The sequence below is a fragment of the Mobula hypostoma genome, chromosome 3 (assembly GCF_963921235.1).
Source record: "Mobula hypostoma chromosome 3, sMobHyp1.1, whole genome shotgun sequence".
NCBI lineage: Eukaryota > Metazoa > Chordata > Chondrichthyes > Myliobatiformes > Myliobatidae > Mobula > Mobula hypostoma.
Genome location: NC_086099.1, coordinates 81,105,862 through 81,121,452, shown reverse-complemented (window position 1 = coordinate 81,121,452; position 15,591 = coordinate 81,105,862). Strand labels below are relative to the sequence as shown.

The following is a 15,591-nucleotide window of genomic DNA, read 5'->3' as shown; positions in this document are numbered from 1 at the left end:
GGCGTGAATGAACTGAGGCAAAGAGCCTGTTTCAAGTTGTATGACTTCGTGACATTTGCAAACAGTACTGGGCAAATGGCAACACATTTGGTGTGGAAGAGCTGAGACGAAGAACCTGCTTCATGCTGTATGACTTTATGACGATTGCAAACAGAACTGAGTAATGTGATTTTGTTTTCCTTTGTTTCTGTCATTTTTTTCCTTATTTGTAGGAAGATACAAGCAATAACTCTGTCAGCACTTGTCGGACAAGCAGCTGCTACCTCTGTTTGTAAATGGAGGAAGACTAAAGCCCAGTGCTCTAAACTCCCATTCTGCAACAGAACTTTTAGACCTGAGTCATGAGCAGACAATTTTATTGTTGTGCTATTGTAAGCACTTATTCAGCTTTAATGATTTCCATTGAATGTACTGCTTTTGTGAAAACAGTGTTATTTTAAAGGCTGCTCCTGAACTCGTTTTGCAATCCCCAGGCAAAGCTGGCTGAGCGTGTTTTTCCCCATGTACCCAGTTTCGTGCAAGACTGTTGGCATTTTTATTGTCCTGTGATTCAGCACAGTCCTGCTTCTAGTCAGCTTATGGAAAATGGGATGATATATTTTTGTGCATCTCATACTAACAACAGTCTCCTGATGTGAAATTCTTATTTTCCACTGAAATATGAAGAGCTCTGCACGGTCAGTTGTGTGCAATTGAACGTGTTAGGGATTACATTTCTTCCATGCCAAATCTTTCTTCTTCCCTTTCTCTGAAGATACTAATTTACATTTGAAACATTATACTCCATTACTTTGTCAATTCTTCATGCAAGGTGCTCGAGGCTGAGCAGTGGTAGTGTAGTGTACTTAGCTTGAGTTGGGTAAAAAATAACAAATCACCTTTCTGTTTATGTGCAAGAACTGGAAATTCTTGTAGTGCTCAGTGTAAGAAAATGCAAGGTGTGTGAAGTAAAAGAATGTTGACCATCAACATTCATCAACGAGAGGCAGCTTGCAGGTTTTAACACATCAGTCATGTTTGTTATTTAGCATTGTAGACATTCTTTTTTAGTCTAATTGATAAAGATGAAGTTTTTGTGGGCATTACAAGTTGCAAAGCAAAATTTAACTTTTACCAAAGCTGAAACATGAATTAAATGTCTGAGGTATTACTTCAGTCAAGGATGTACAAGCATATATTTATAATCTGTAAAATATATTTATAGTCTGTAGCTCGTACAAATCTAGACTAGAATGGTAGAGAGAAATTTGCTTCAATGAGTTTCAAAGATTGGAAAAATCTCAATACAGTCGTGATGATAAAATCATGCTTTTACTCGTAGGTGGATTATGACAACCATGCCCTCTACAAGCATGGAAACAGTGGTCGGAAACAATCTCCAGTGCGCATATTTACCAACCTTCCACCTAAAGCCATCGTATTGCCTGCAGAAGAAGGATACAGGTAGCTCTCTAATTTGAAAATGTCACACAGAGAAAATCATTAATATATATATAATGATTTGCTCCAAGCTGCTGTAATTGTTTGGCATTTCAATGTGCAGGAAGTTTTAAAAAAAATTAATAACCAATATACTTTTGTATATCTTTTCCTACATTACCAATCAAGAATATTTTGTTCAACACACACAAGATGCTGGAGGAACTCAGCAGGCCAGGCAACAGCTATGGGGGAGAAAAAGCACAGTTGACATTTCGAGCCGAAACCCTTCAGCAGGGCTGGAGAGGAAAAGCTGAGGAGTAGATTTGAAAGGTGGGGGGCAGGAGGGGAGAGAGAAATACCAGGTGATAGGTGAAACTTGGAGGGGGAGGGATGAAGCAAAGAGCTAGTAAGTTGATTGGTGAAAGAGACAGAAGGAAGAAAGAAAAAAGGGGGGGAGGAGCACCAGAGGGTGGCAATGGGTGGGCAAGGAGATAACATGAGAGAGGGAAAAGGGGGTTGGGAAATAGTGAAGGGGGAGAGGGGAGGCATTGCTGGAAGGTTGAGAAATCAATGTTCATGCCATCAGGTTGGAAGCTATCCAAAAGGAATATAACGTGTTGTTCCTCCATCCTAATTGTGGCCTTATCATGACAGTGGAGGAGGCCATGGATGGACATAGTGGAATGGGAATGAGTTGGAGTGTGCATGCAGCCTGTTACAGTTGCTCTGTCTAGTTTTCTTACTTTTCTTACTTTTTAAACTTTTTTAACTTAGGTTATTTGTTGAATTTTTTTTCACGGTTTTTTGACCAATTTCTCCCGGGATCAATAAAGTATGACTATGAATGGGAAGTGGAATTAAAATAGGTGGCTACTGGGAGATTCTGCTTGTTCTCGCGGATGGAGCCATTTTTTGTTTAGTCTGAATACCTCCCTCTCTTATTATAGATTAGTAGTTAACGTTAATCAAAAAGTTAAGCCTTCATTTGATTAAGTTGGTAAAATAGTTCTCACCTAAAAATATGTATCTTGCTGGGCTTTAAGCTGTGTTTTAACAAATTCCAGTCTTTTCCCCCAGGTACTGTTCATTTTGTCAGCGGTACATATCCTCGGCAAACAGACACTGTGAGATGTGCCAAGCCTGTACATCTAAAGTAAGTTTTTTACTCGTGCTACACTCAGTTTATGAATCAACACTTTGTAAGGTTTCGATTTAAAAAAAAATTGTTTCGAACAAGGATCAAAATGGTCAACAGAAACACCTGGAGGGAATTTGATGGTGATCTCAGAAATGTCATTAGGTACTTCAAATTTCAGATTTTTATAGTTTGTGAGTCTCGCAACAAAGTGTAAATTTTGGAAATTCAGCTAATTGACTGTGTTTAATTCAATACCTTGAATTGGAGGAAGATGAGTAAATTATGAGTAAAAAAAAATCAGATTATATTCCTGTACTGAAAGTGCACTTGAAATAATACTTCAAATACTGCTGCGGAGAATTTTCTGCATCCTTCTTGCATAATCTGAGAATGCACTACTTGAGTAACGTAAAAGATTCTTCATTCTTCTCGGGATTGAGGATTGTGCGCTTGTACTCCAATTTTTTGGGTACTGAGGTAGCAGATGAGGCCAAAGCAAAATGTAAAGGTGCTTCTATGAAAGCCGGATGAGGCAGGTGGGTGGAGAGTTTGTCAGGGAGCTTCTTCCACCATTTATGTAGGGCTTCTTCATGATTTTGGTGCATGCAATCAACACCATTGCAAATACCCCTTCTCCATTTTGAACAATTGTGATGGAGATTTCCCAGGAGTTGGGCTGTATTGCATGTTTTTTTCCAAGGAAACTTTGAGCACATTCTTGAATTTTCTTCTCTGTCAGCTCGGGAAATAGCTTCACAATTTAAACATCTTAAAATAGCGTTTGTTCCAGAGGTCTGGTGTTGGACATGCATAATGATGTGGCCTATGCATTGTAGTCCCCTGAGTATAAGCAGGTTCAATGTTGGTGAACTTAGGTTGGGAGAGGACACAGACAATAGTGTGCATATCCTCCTAGTTAAATTGAAGGATTTTGTCAAAAGCAGCATTGGTTATATCTTTTCAGTGCTTTATGCTGTCTTCTGTGGGTTGTCCAAGTGTCAGGAGCTTGGCCAAGAACCCAAGGACAGGGCTATGAGTTAATGCTGGACTTGAAGTTTTGTACTTCATAAGCCATTTTACTCAATTAATTAAAGGCTGTGTTGATGCATTGAACATGATAGTGAATTTCATTATCAATGTCTGCGTTTTCTGAGCCCTGAGGTATGCAAAGTTGACATTTTCTGGGGGTTTTACTGTGAAACTTCATTATTGGAGGGTGGTATGTTGCCGTGGGGCAGGTTGGCAGGAACTTTTGTCCTACAGACATTGAGTGTAAGGCCTATTTGCTCGTACACCTAAGTGAACAAGTTAATGATGGTTTGCAGAAGGCAGCCATAACATGCTTACATTCTTCCATGCTTCCAAGGCCAGGCCTCTGTGGTCCAGATACTTGAGGTCCTACCCCACTGAGAGCTAAGATTGGGGCCAGACCTATCAGAGACAAAGGGTCAGTCAATGCCTTTTAGAGAGAACACTTCTAAGATCTCCTCAACTGCAGTTCTGTCCTCGATATGAGTACCCTTAATTCTATCTATGGCAACCTGCCCATTCAGACTCTCCTGACTGGCAAGAAGTTAAAACAGGCAATATCCCAACTATTATGTGGCAGCAGATGGTATATCTGCCTAAGTGTATGATGAAAAGCATCATTCACAAAGCTACAATCTCATTCTGCACATTTGGGTAAAGGAGGCTATACCAGGAAGTGAACATCTTCAAGGAAGAGACAAAACTAATGATGGTGATTACAGTGGGGCCACCATGCTGTTTGCCACAGGGAATGTCTCAGTGGCCAATGAACTGCTCCCTGAATTGTGATACGGATTCTGTCCATCCAGAGGTGCTGTAGATGTAATCTTCATCACACGGGAACTCCAAGAAGAATGCGGGGAGCAGCACTAGCCATTGTGCTCGATCTTTCTTGAGATCACTAACTTTTGACTCACTTAACCAGGAGGTTCTCCAAAATACTCTCCTCAAATTTGGCTGCCCACAGATACTCATGGAATGGTGCTGGGGCCTGGTAAGGAATATTCTGTGCAGGTTGTATTCCCCAACCCAAGGACAAATATTCTTACAAAAGATGGAGGGCAGTGTAGATTCCCCAGGTTGACCCCAGAGATGTCATTGTCCTTCATTGTCAAGGCATTGTCCTTTTAAGTGAGATTAAGCAGAAGAATGTGGGGTGCTTGTAAGGAGGAGATACAAGGTTTCTACAAGGATCTGCAGACATGATTTTCTCCAACTGGGGAGCCCAGAAGCAGAGTCATAGGTTCAAAAGTAAGGAGTCAGCCATTCAGGATTGAGATGAGAAAAATTTCTCTCTCCCAGAGGCTAGTGAGTCTGCAGAATTCACCCAAGACGGAGCTACGTAGGCTCAATGGCTTAGTATTTCCAAGGCAAGAGAATGATAGATTTTAGATATTAAGGGAATCAGAAGTTATGGGATTAGTGCTGCAAGTGGTACTAAAGCAAAGGTCATCTATAATCTCAGATGGCTGATCATGCATGAAGGGATGTATGACTTGCTTTCTTTTCTAATATTTTTCAGCATTTGGCATGCCAGGGCAAATTCTTGTTATCTTGAGTAAATAATGTTGCATTCCTAGCCTGGGAAGTTCTTTGTTTTTTAACCATCTGCAGAATCAGTTTACGACTGAGATGTTTTTCTTCCCTGTAACTGGTGCTGCTTTTGCTTTGTACTTGTCGCCTTCCATAAATTGGGTTCCCAGTTTTTGATGTACTGTCTCCAAGTTTGCACCGAAGATCTTAGAGCCACAGGCTCTCTCAAAGAAGGAGAATCTGAGCATTTACTCTAAGACATAGTTGCACACCTACTTGCCTTCAGAATGATACCGGAATTTGTTTGAAATTGCTGACGGTCACTTTGTGTGGGGATCATGGAAGAATCTTAAGAATAAAATTCCTCAAAAGTAATGTATGGTTTTAGTTGCCTGAGATTACTGCATTCAATTCTGTTTCATTCTTAGATTAATACTGATCTGTATTTTCAATAGGATGGAAGGGCATGGAAACACTGTCACATCTGCAGCAAGTGTGTAAAACCATGTGAGTGGAACTCCCTAACCAGCTAATGTATATTAATGTTCAATTAGTCTTTTTCATTGGTCAATTGGGAATTAAAGCAAAAGAACATTTCGTTCACCAAGTAACTACCATGTTGCTTAGGCTGTGGGGAGGAAGAAATGGTTCGACTTGCACTCTCCGCCCTTTCATTTGGCATATTTTCTGATAAATTATGGCGTTTTTATAATCCTGGTGTTTTTTCCCTTTATTTTTTCTTGGGACACAAGTGACACTGTTAAATCCAAATGTATTGCCTTTCCCTGGGTGCCATTTAGTGAGTTGCTATTTTGACTAATAATCCAGTAGGGAGGAGTATCTTATAATGTGGCTGTAAAGTGGTGTTTCAAGTTGATTTCCTTGTCTAGAGTGACAGATACAATTCCTCTTCTATTTCTGCCAAAAAGCTAACTTTACCAACTTAACCCAGCAAAGTTAGGAGCCATTCATCCCATCAGATCTATTTTGACTCCCAGCAGAACATTACATCAATGCCATTCTCTCCCAATTTCCCTGTTGCCTATTCTGTCTCACATCCATTTCCCTTAGATTTTACAGTGTAATTTATAGTGCTTAATTGACTATCAGCATGACTTTGGTATATGGGAGGAAACGAGGACATCTGCCAGAAAACCACCTGGTCATGGGGAGAATATGCAAATTCCACACTTAGCCACACCTGCGGTCAGGATCTGGTTTCTGATATCTTTCTGGTGCTAATAGTGCTAATCACTGCAGTTGCTTTGGTGCAATAACAAAGATGTTGGTATTGCTAAATGAATAATCTAAATAATACAAAGGAATAGGGTTTCTGACTTATTTCCACTATAATCTTCATAAGGATTAATTGCAACCAATTATAATACAATATGGTAAAGGAGTCTTGTATTTCTTTTAAAATTTGAATTCTGAAAGATATTCCGTTGAAGTACAGATAGATACTGATCTGAGAACTGATTTTTTTAGCTTGGTTTCACTGTGAAACCTGCAGACGTTGTGTCCTTCAGGATCATTCTTGTGGCGTGGCTGGAAGTGGATGCTTTATCTGTGGAAGTACTGAGCATAAACGCAGAGAATGCCTTGATGCAGCATTCCAGAACAAGATCATGTGAGTGTGTGATAGCTTTGGATGCAAAACCTTAACTGTTTAAAGGAATATTATATGCCATTTATTTAGATTACATTCTTCCCTGTTCTCCTAGCTACAATCTGATAACTGCCTGATTGTGTTGGACAGAACCAATAAGTGAACATTATTTTTTTCAACTTTGGGTAATTTTGCCTCCTCCCTCCTATCTCGTTTTCTATTCCCTATTCCGGTTACCCTCTTGCTCATCACCTTTCTTTGGTTCCCCTTTCTTCTATAGTCCACTCTCCTCTCCTACCAGATTCCTCCTTCTTCAGCTCTTTGTCTTCCACCTATCACCTCCCAGCTTACTTAATCCTCCCTTCCCCGCACCTGGTCTCACCTATCAGCTGCCAGCTTGTACTCCTTCCCCTCCGCCTCCTTCTTATTCTAGCTTCTGCCCCCCTTTCCTTCCAGTCCCGATGAAGGGTCTCTGCCTGAAATGTCAACTATTTGAGCCCCTACTGACTCACCGAGTTCCTCCAGCATTTTGTGTGTACTGCTCAAGATCTCCAGCACCTGCAGAATCTCTTGTGTTCCTAAGTGTTACCTCTTGTTTTAAAAGTTTAGTAGTTTATCACAATGATCATAACAAGATGAGGTTTACTCATTCCAATATCTACACCACTTTTTCTCCATTCCCCAACTCCCTTCATGTTTCTCTCAGCTTGTCAAGCTTCATTATTCCTCTTTTGTATATTTCTACATAATTTATATAAACAGAATGGTCAAGATGATCTAACTTAGGTCCTCTGGACCTACCACTGTCTACCACCTACATCGTGTCAAATGGATAGATGGCCCTTTAGCCTCACTATTGCTTTCTTAATCCTTCGCAATTTCTTGGTTGCTGCACCTTATTTAACACAACCTACTTGCATTTTCACAAATTTCTTATGTGACAACCCACCTTATTAAATCTGTCCTGATCATCTTTTCTCTGCACTTTGCCTCAGAAATTCAGATAACTAGTCTATATCTGCTCTGTTCAATTAACTTGACTTATGATTGACTACTAACCACAATGAAGGCAAAACAATTATTGTTCCAGTGCCAGCCTCCAATTTTTTTGAGTATCATTGTTAATACCTCATGATGATTTTCCTTTTAGTCCTATCTATGGGAATGTTACTGTTTTCCCTTGACTCTGAAGAATTCCATGGAGTCCCTTTTTTCCTGTGGGTCAGATCCCATGCAGTCCCACTCCCTGGGGTATGGTTGCCTGGTGAGGGCCAATCGGTGGCATTCAAGACTGGCGACCAAGCAAGATACAAGTAGTCCAAATAAGATCTCTGGAAAGCCATCTCATGGGTGAAGTAGCAATTCTGTCCTAAACTTGAATCGCTGAGGATACTCGACAGCTGTGGCAGGGTTTAAGTGCTGTTACCTCTTACAAAGTGAAACCAGGTGACAAAGCTGATAACAAAGCTTTGTTTCCGGATGAGCTCACTGCCTTCTTTGCTCATTTTGACCATCAAAACGTGGAGGAACCTTCACAAACGCCACAGCCCCAGATAATTCTGTGACTTTAGTCTCTGAGACCGACGTGAGAGCACTTTTCAGAAGAGTGAACCCACAAAAAGAATGTGGCTCTTATGGGGTACCTGATCAAGTACGAACGACCTGTGCTGATCAACTGACTGGAGTGTTCATCGATACCTTTAACCTCTTGCTTTGGCATTCTGAAATACCCATCTGCTTCAATTTGGCTTCAATGATACTGGTGCCTAAGCAGAACATGGTAACCTGCCTCAATGAATATCATCCAGTAGCGCTTACATCCACTGTGATAAAATGTTTTGAGTGGTTGATGATGAAGCAAATCAACTCCTGCCCACAAAGCAACTTGGATCTGCTCTAATTTTCCGACCAGCACAACGGGTCCACAGCAGATGCCGTTCCATTAGCTCTTCACTCAACCCTGGGCCATCTGCACAGCAAAGGTGCACATATCAGGATGCTCTTAGTCAATTATGATCAGTGCTATCACCTCCTCAAAGCTAATCAGTAAGCTTCAAGACCTTGGCCTGAATACCTCCTCGTCCATTGGATCCTTGATTTCGTCACTTGCAGACCTCAGTCATTTTGGTTTGGCAACAACAGCTCCACAGACTCCATTAGCACTGGTGCAGCACAAGGCTGTGCTTAGCCCCCTGCTCACTTTATACATGTGACTGTGAGGCTGAGCACATCTCAAAGGTTCAAAGGTCCACTTAAATGTCAGAGAAATGTATATAATATACATCCTGAACTGCTTTTACTTCGCAAACATCCATGTAAACAGAGAAGTGTCCCAAAGAATGAACGACAGTTAAACGTAAGAACCCCAAAGTACCCCCCCAGCTCCCCTCTCTCCTATGTGTAAGCAACAGCAAGCAACAATCCCCCCTCCCTCCCACTGGCAAAGCAATAGCAAAGACACAGACTTGCAGTCACCCCAAAGACTTCTCGTTTCACCCAGCATTCGACATGCCACAGGTCTCTCTCTCTCCCTAATAAGAGAGAAGGAAATGTCTCCATTTTCCCAGCGAGTGGGGAGACATAACAAACAACTCACTGGTTTACGATGTTAAAAGTCCATTATGGCGCTTTTTTTTTTGAGCTCTGTGCCTGAAGATCTTAACGATCCCGGGTCTTTGGGCACACACTGACTCCCCTGACAACACATGGGTCTCCTGCCGTGACAATAGCCCTCGATTCTCCCATCTCCAGAGCCCCGAGATCTTAGACTTCTGACTTCGAGCCGGATTCTCATGCCGAACAACAGCCAGTCCTGAAACCCCAAGAATGGGTCCCATTCCCGCAAAGAACCAAAGTCACTTTGTAACTCCAGGTCAGGGTCTTCAAAAGAACCCTGAAATGGAAAAATAAAGATATTAAAGATGGAAATGGAGCTGTTTCCGAAGATGCAAGCAAAGGAGTCTCCGTTTAGCTCCATCTTAACTTTGCTCCGCCTCCTTCAATCCCATATTTAAGATTTCTGATAACACCACTGTTGTTGGTCGAATCAAAGGTGGTGGTGAATCAGCATGAAGGTTGGAGATTGAAAATCTGGCTGAGTGGTGCCACAGCAGCAACTTCTCGCTCATTGTCAGCAAGACCAAGGAGCTGATTTTCTTTTACTTCAGGAGAAGGAAACTGGAGGTCCATGAGCCAGTCTTCACTGAGGGATTATCAGATATGGAGAGGGTCAGCAACTTTAAATTCTCCGATGTTATTTCAGAGAACCTCTCCTGGGCCCAGCATGTAAGTGCAGTAATGAAGAAAGCACGCCAGGTCCTCTACTTCCTTAGAAATTTGATAAAGTTCCGCATGACATCTAAAACCTTGACAAACTTCTACAGATGTGTGGTGGAGAATATATTAACTGATTATGTCATGGCCTGGTATGGAAACACCAATGCCCTTGAATGGAAAATCCTACAAAAATTTAGTGGATGTGGCCCAGTCCATCACAAGTAAAGCCCTCCCCACCATTGAGCACATCTACATGGTGGTGTTGGAGGAAAGCAACATCCATCATCAAGGATCCCCACTGCCCAATCCATGCTCTCTTCTCGCTGCAGTCGTCAGGAAGAAGGTACAGGAGCCACTGGACCTATAGCATCAAGTTCATAATCAGTTCTTACCCCTCAACCATCAGGCTCTTGAACCAATGGGGAAAACTTCACTCACCCCATCACTGAACTGTTCCCATAACCTATGGACTCACTTTCAAGAACTCTTCATCTCATGTTCTTGATATTTATCCCTTATTTATTATTATTATTACTATTATTTATTTTTTTCTTCTGTATTTGCACAGTCCGTTGTCTTTTGCACATTGGTTGTTTGTCTATTAGGTGTTGCCTTTCATTAAGCCTATTATGTTTCTCGGATTTACTAAGGATGCCTGCAAGAAAATGAGTCTCAGAGTTGTATACGGTGACATGTATGTACTTTGAGAATAAATTTACTTTGAATTTTTGACTCCTCAGTGCACTAGTCCATTACTCCTCATTCCATCAAATGTTTTCCTAATTTCAAATACTAATCAAATTTCTCAGCTCTCTGCTTTATTGTCATTTTCAGATTTATTTCCTTTAATGTTACTAAAAGAAGGAAATTTGCAATTTGACACCATAGTGTTATTAAAAACAATTCAATTTTTTTTTCTTTTCTCCTTTTTTTGCCTGCATAATCGGACAGTCATTCTACTGTCAGATTTTTTTAGCTACTTGAGAATGGTTGAATTTTCCCATTACAGCTCCATTACTACTGCATTTCTCTTTAAATACTTATTAATAAAGCTTGATGTTTCTGACTGTATAATGATGGGTAATATAAAATAAAATCATCAATTTTACAACTTTAGTTTAATCGGGTCTCTCCATTGCTTTTCTAGTAGAGTAATTGAGATCTTATTAGTCCACTCAACTCCTGTGCTAATTCTCCCTTGTAAAATTTTCTTAGTTCAGTCTCAGTCTCACTTTGCATTATCCTTTCTATCATTCTATTGGTATTAGATTTTTGAATTCAGTGAATTCAAAAACCAATCTGGTGGAATTCTTCTCTGTATTTTCTTGTTCATTCCTTCTCATTGTCTCTAGGTTACACTGGAAGACCAAGCAGGCAGGAAAATGGCTTTTCTCTTAAGCTTTTGACAGCAGTTTACCTGACTCTGAGATCCTTTTCCTTTTGTTTGTCTGGCATCAGTAATCAAGATTCTGGGCTCTATTAATATTCAGGCAATTTGGAAGGCCCTACTCAGATTATGATGTAGAGGGATCTGCAATTTGCATAATATAAGGTCTGTATGGATCATAGAAACATAGAAACATAGAAAATAGGTGCAGGAGTAGGCCATTCGGCCCTTCGAGCCTGCACCGCCATTTGTTATGATCATGGCTGATCATCCAACTCAGAACCCCGCCCCAGCCTTCCCTCCATACCCCCTGACCCCCATAGCCACAAGGGCCATATCTAACTCCCTCTTAAATATAGCCAGTGAACTGGCCTCAACTGTTTCCTGTGGCAGAGAATTCCACAGATTCACCACTCTCTGTGTGAAGAAGTTTTTCCTAATCTCGGTCCTAAAAGGCTTCCTCTCTATCCTCAAACTGTGACCCCTCGTTCTGGACTTCCCCAACATCGGGAACAATCTTCCTGCATCTAGCCTGTCCAATCCCTTTAGGATCTTATATGTTTCAATCAGATCCCCCCTCAATCTTCTAAATTCCAACGAGTACAAGCCCAGTTCATCCAGTCTTTCTTCATATGAAAGTCCTGCCATCCCAGGAATCAATCTGGTGAACCTTCTTTGTACTCCCTCTATGGCAAGGATGTCTTTCCTCAGATTAGGGGACCAAAACTGCACACAATACTCCAGGTGTGGTCTCACCAAGGCCTTGTACAACTGCAGTAGTACCTCTCGCTATAAATGCCAGCATACCATTCGCCTTTTTCACCACCTGCTGTACCTGCATGCCCACTTTCAATGACTGGTGTATAATGACACCCAGGTTTCGTTGCACCTCCCCTTTTCCTAATCGGCCACCATTCAGATAATAATCTGTTTTTCTATTTTTGCCACCAAAGTGGATAACTTCACATTTATCCACATTAAATTGCATCTGCCATGAATTTGCCACTCACCCAACCTATCCAAGTCACCCTGCATCCTCTTAGCATCCTCCTCACAGCTAACACTGCCACCCTGCTTCGTGTCATCCGCAAACTTGGAGGTGCTGCATTTAATTCCCTCATCCAAGTCATTAATATATAAACAACTGGGGTCCCAGCACTGAGCCTTGCGGTACCCCACTAGTCACCGCCTGCCATTCTGAAAAGGTCCCGTTTATTCCCACTCTTTGCTTCCTGTCTGCTAACCAATTCTCCACCCACACCAATACCTTACCCCCAATACCGTGTGCTTTAAGTTTGCACACTAATCTCCTGTGTGGGACCTTGTCAAAAGCCTTTTGAAAATCCAAATATACCACATCCACTGGTTCTCCCCTATCCACTTTACTAGTTACATCCTCAAAAAATTCTATGAGATTCGTCAGACATGATTTTCCTTTCACAAATCCATGCTGACTTTGTCCGATCATTTCTCCGCTTTCCAAATGTGCTGTTATCACATCCTTGATAACTGACTCCAGCAGTTTCCCCACCACCGACGCTAGGCTAACTGGTCTATAATTCCCCGGTTTCTCTCTCCCTCCTTTTTTAAAAAGTGGAGTTACATTAGCCACCCTCCAATCCTCAGGAACTAGTCCAGAATCTAACGAGTTTTGAAAAATTATCACTAATGCATCCACTATTTCTTGGGCTACTTCCTTAAGCACTCTAGGATGCAGACCATCTGGCCCTGGGGATTTATCTGCCTTCAATCCCTTCAATTTACCTAACACCACATCCCTACTAACATGTATTTCGCTCAGTTCCTCCATCTCACTGGACCCTGTGTCCCCTACTATTTCTGGAAGATTATTTATGTCCTCCTTAGTGAAGGCAGAACTGAAGTAATTATTCAATTGGTCTGCCATGTCCTTGCTCCCCATAATCAATTCACCTGTTTCTGTCTGCAGGGGATCTACATTTGTCTTTACCAGTCTTTTCCTTTTTACATATCTATAAAAGCTTTTACAGTCCGTTTTTATGTTCCCTGCCAGTTTTCTCTCATAATCTTTTTTCCCCTTCCTAATTAAGCCCTTTGTCCTCCTCTGCTGAACTCTGAATTTCTCCCAGTCCTCAGGTGAGCCACTTTCTCTGGCTAATTTGTATGCTTCTTTGGAATTGATACTATCCCTAATTTCTCTTGTCAGCCACGGGTGCACTACCTTCCTTGATTTATTCTTTTGCCAAACTGGGATGAACAATTGTTGTAGTTCATCCATGCAACCTTTAAATGCTTGCCATTGCATATCCACTGTCAATCCTTTAAGTGTCATTTGCCAGTCTATCTTAGCTAATTCACGTCTCATACCTTCAAAGTTACCGCTCTTTAAGTTCAGAACCTTTGTTTCTGAATTAACTATGTCACTCTCCATCTTAATGAAGAATTCCACCATATTATGGTCACTCTTACCCAAGGGGCCTCTCACGACAAGATTGCTAGTTAACCCTTCCTCATTGCTCAAAACCCAGTCCAGAATAGCCTGCTCTCTAGTTGGTTCCTCGACATGTTGGTTCAAAAAACCATCCCGCATACATTCCAAGAAATCCTCTTCCTCAGCACCTTTACCAATTTGGTTCACCCAATCTACATGTAGATTGAAGTCACCCATTATAACTGCTGTTCCTTTATTGCACACATTTCTAAGTAACCTGATCTGCTTATCCTGCATTTAGAAAGTTCAAATGCACCCTGCGTCTGGTGACTCCCTAGCTAGCCCATTTTGAATGATCTCAGCGGCCCGCTAAGCCACTTTATAATTAAAGTAGATGTAACTTTTCCACTCTTTTGTTTATCTTTGCATTCATTTTGAAGTTCGTTCCTAAATTTAGGCAGGGGCTTAATAATTTCTTGTGTTATTTATTCCCTCTTGTATTCAGTAAAAAGTCACAGTTACATAAACGGAAATCATTGGAAATGAATAAAGAAGGTGACATAAACAAATCCAAGCAACAAGGCCAAGAAAAGAGAACTGGAAAGAGGAAAACTATTAAATGGGCAATTGGGAAATCAAAACGGAAGCAGAGAAGGAAGAATAAACGATGATGTATGTAACTGGCTGTACGCGTTGCTAAATGATGAGGCTTTCCTGAATGTACGCAGCCTAGTTTCCAGCCTTCACAAGAACAGTAAACCTCAGAAAATCTTTAATTCATTGAGAAAGTTGTACAACTCCTTCAGCACTAGTTGTAGCTGTAGTGCTTCTGAATGATCACACCTTGTTTACTAACTGACATTTGGAGTAATCAGTCTTTACCAGTCTGAAAGCGTGCATGAAAACACTTGCGTCAAAGTAATTTAACTTATTTTGGAAATTCTACCAAAAATAAAAAACCATCTTCATTTATTGTGCTCATCCATGAATGTAAAACCCTGAGTAAATACATCAGAATTGTGAAATACATGAATATACATTTTCACTTTATGAACAAATGTCAAATATGAAGCTTATTTCTCTAAACGTACTGTTTGTTTTAAAATGGAAAGTTCTTTAAAATATGAGCCTTTCTTTGTACAAAGTAATCAATAAAACATAAATTCCAATACTTGTTCTAATTTTTCTTTCTTGTAAATAAGTGGTTTGAATAGTTTTGGATCTTGTCACATAATCCTCATTAAATAGTCTGAATATTCATGAATATTGATTGTAATACCTGCTCAATGAATTTGAGTTTTGTAAAACACTTTTTGACTTTGGAGGAGAATCACAAACTTGTTCTTGTGTTTTTTTTTCATTAATGTTGAGTGTTTGACCCAGTACAGAATTGTTTCACGTTAAAGCAAAGTAACTCTGTTGAAAAACATCAAAGGAATTACATCAAAGACTTTGCTTCTTAACAGTAAATGGAATGTAAATACTTCACTCAGCAAAGTAGATACTTTAAATTGCAAGTAGAAGATAGCTCTTTCTAACAAACAGTAAATCCTGTGCATATGAATACAGTACATTGCTTTGTTCTTTTGTTTTCTTCTGAGCTAGTCTTTTTTGTTACGGAAAAAAACTAAGTGGCTCTTCCAGTGGATTTTAATTAGACAGTTTTCATCATATTTTCATCGCGTAGCGCTTGGCATAAAGGCTTTTGAATTTATGTTACTGGTTGAAGGTAGCTGGGCTCAATTACAAGTACCTTTGGATAAAACAACATATTTAGGTGGATATTA

General features: G+C 40.6%; 1 protein-coding gene across 2 annotated transcripts in view; it reads left to right on the top strand.

The window, feature by feature from the left end:
• zcchc4 (zinc finger, CCHC domain containing 4) overlaps positions 1-14,484 on the top strand; it is a 108,236-nt gene extending 93,752 nt beyond the window's left edge. For both annotated transcript variants that reach the window (XM_063043345.1, XM_063043346.1), the window contains 5 exons: positions 1,322-1,443; positions 2,500-2,575; positions 5,578-5,629; positions 6,611-6,752; positions 14,310-14,484. In XM_063043345.1, the coding sequence (XP_062899415.1) occupies positions 1,322-1,443; positions 2,500-2,575; positions 5,578-5,629; positions 6,611-6,752; positions 14,310-14,475 (558 nt within the window). In that variant the 3' untranslated portion in view covers positions 14,476-14,484. The remainder of the gene's footprint in view (positions 1-1,321; positions 1,444-2,499; positions 2,576-5,577; positions 5,630-6,610; positions 6,753-14,309) is intronic.
• The last annotated feature ends 1,107 nt before the right edge of the window (positions 14,485-15,591 follow it).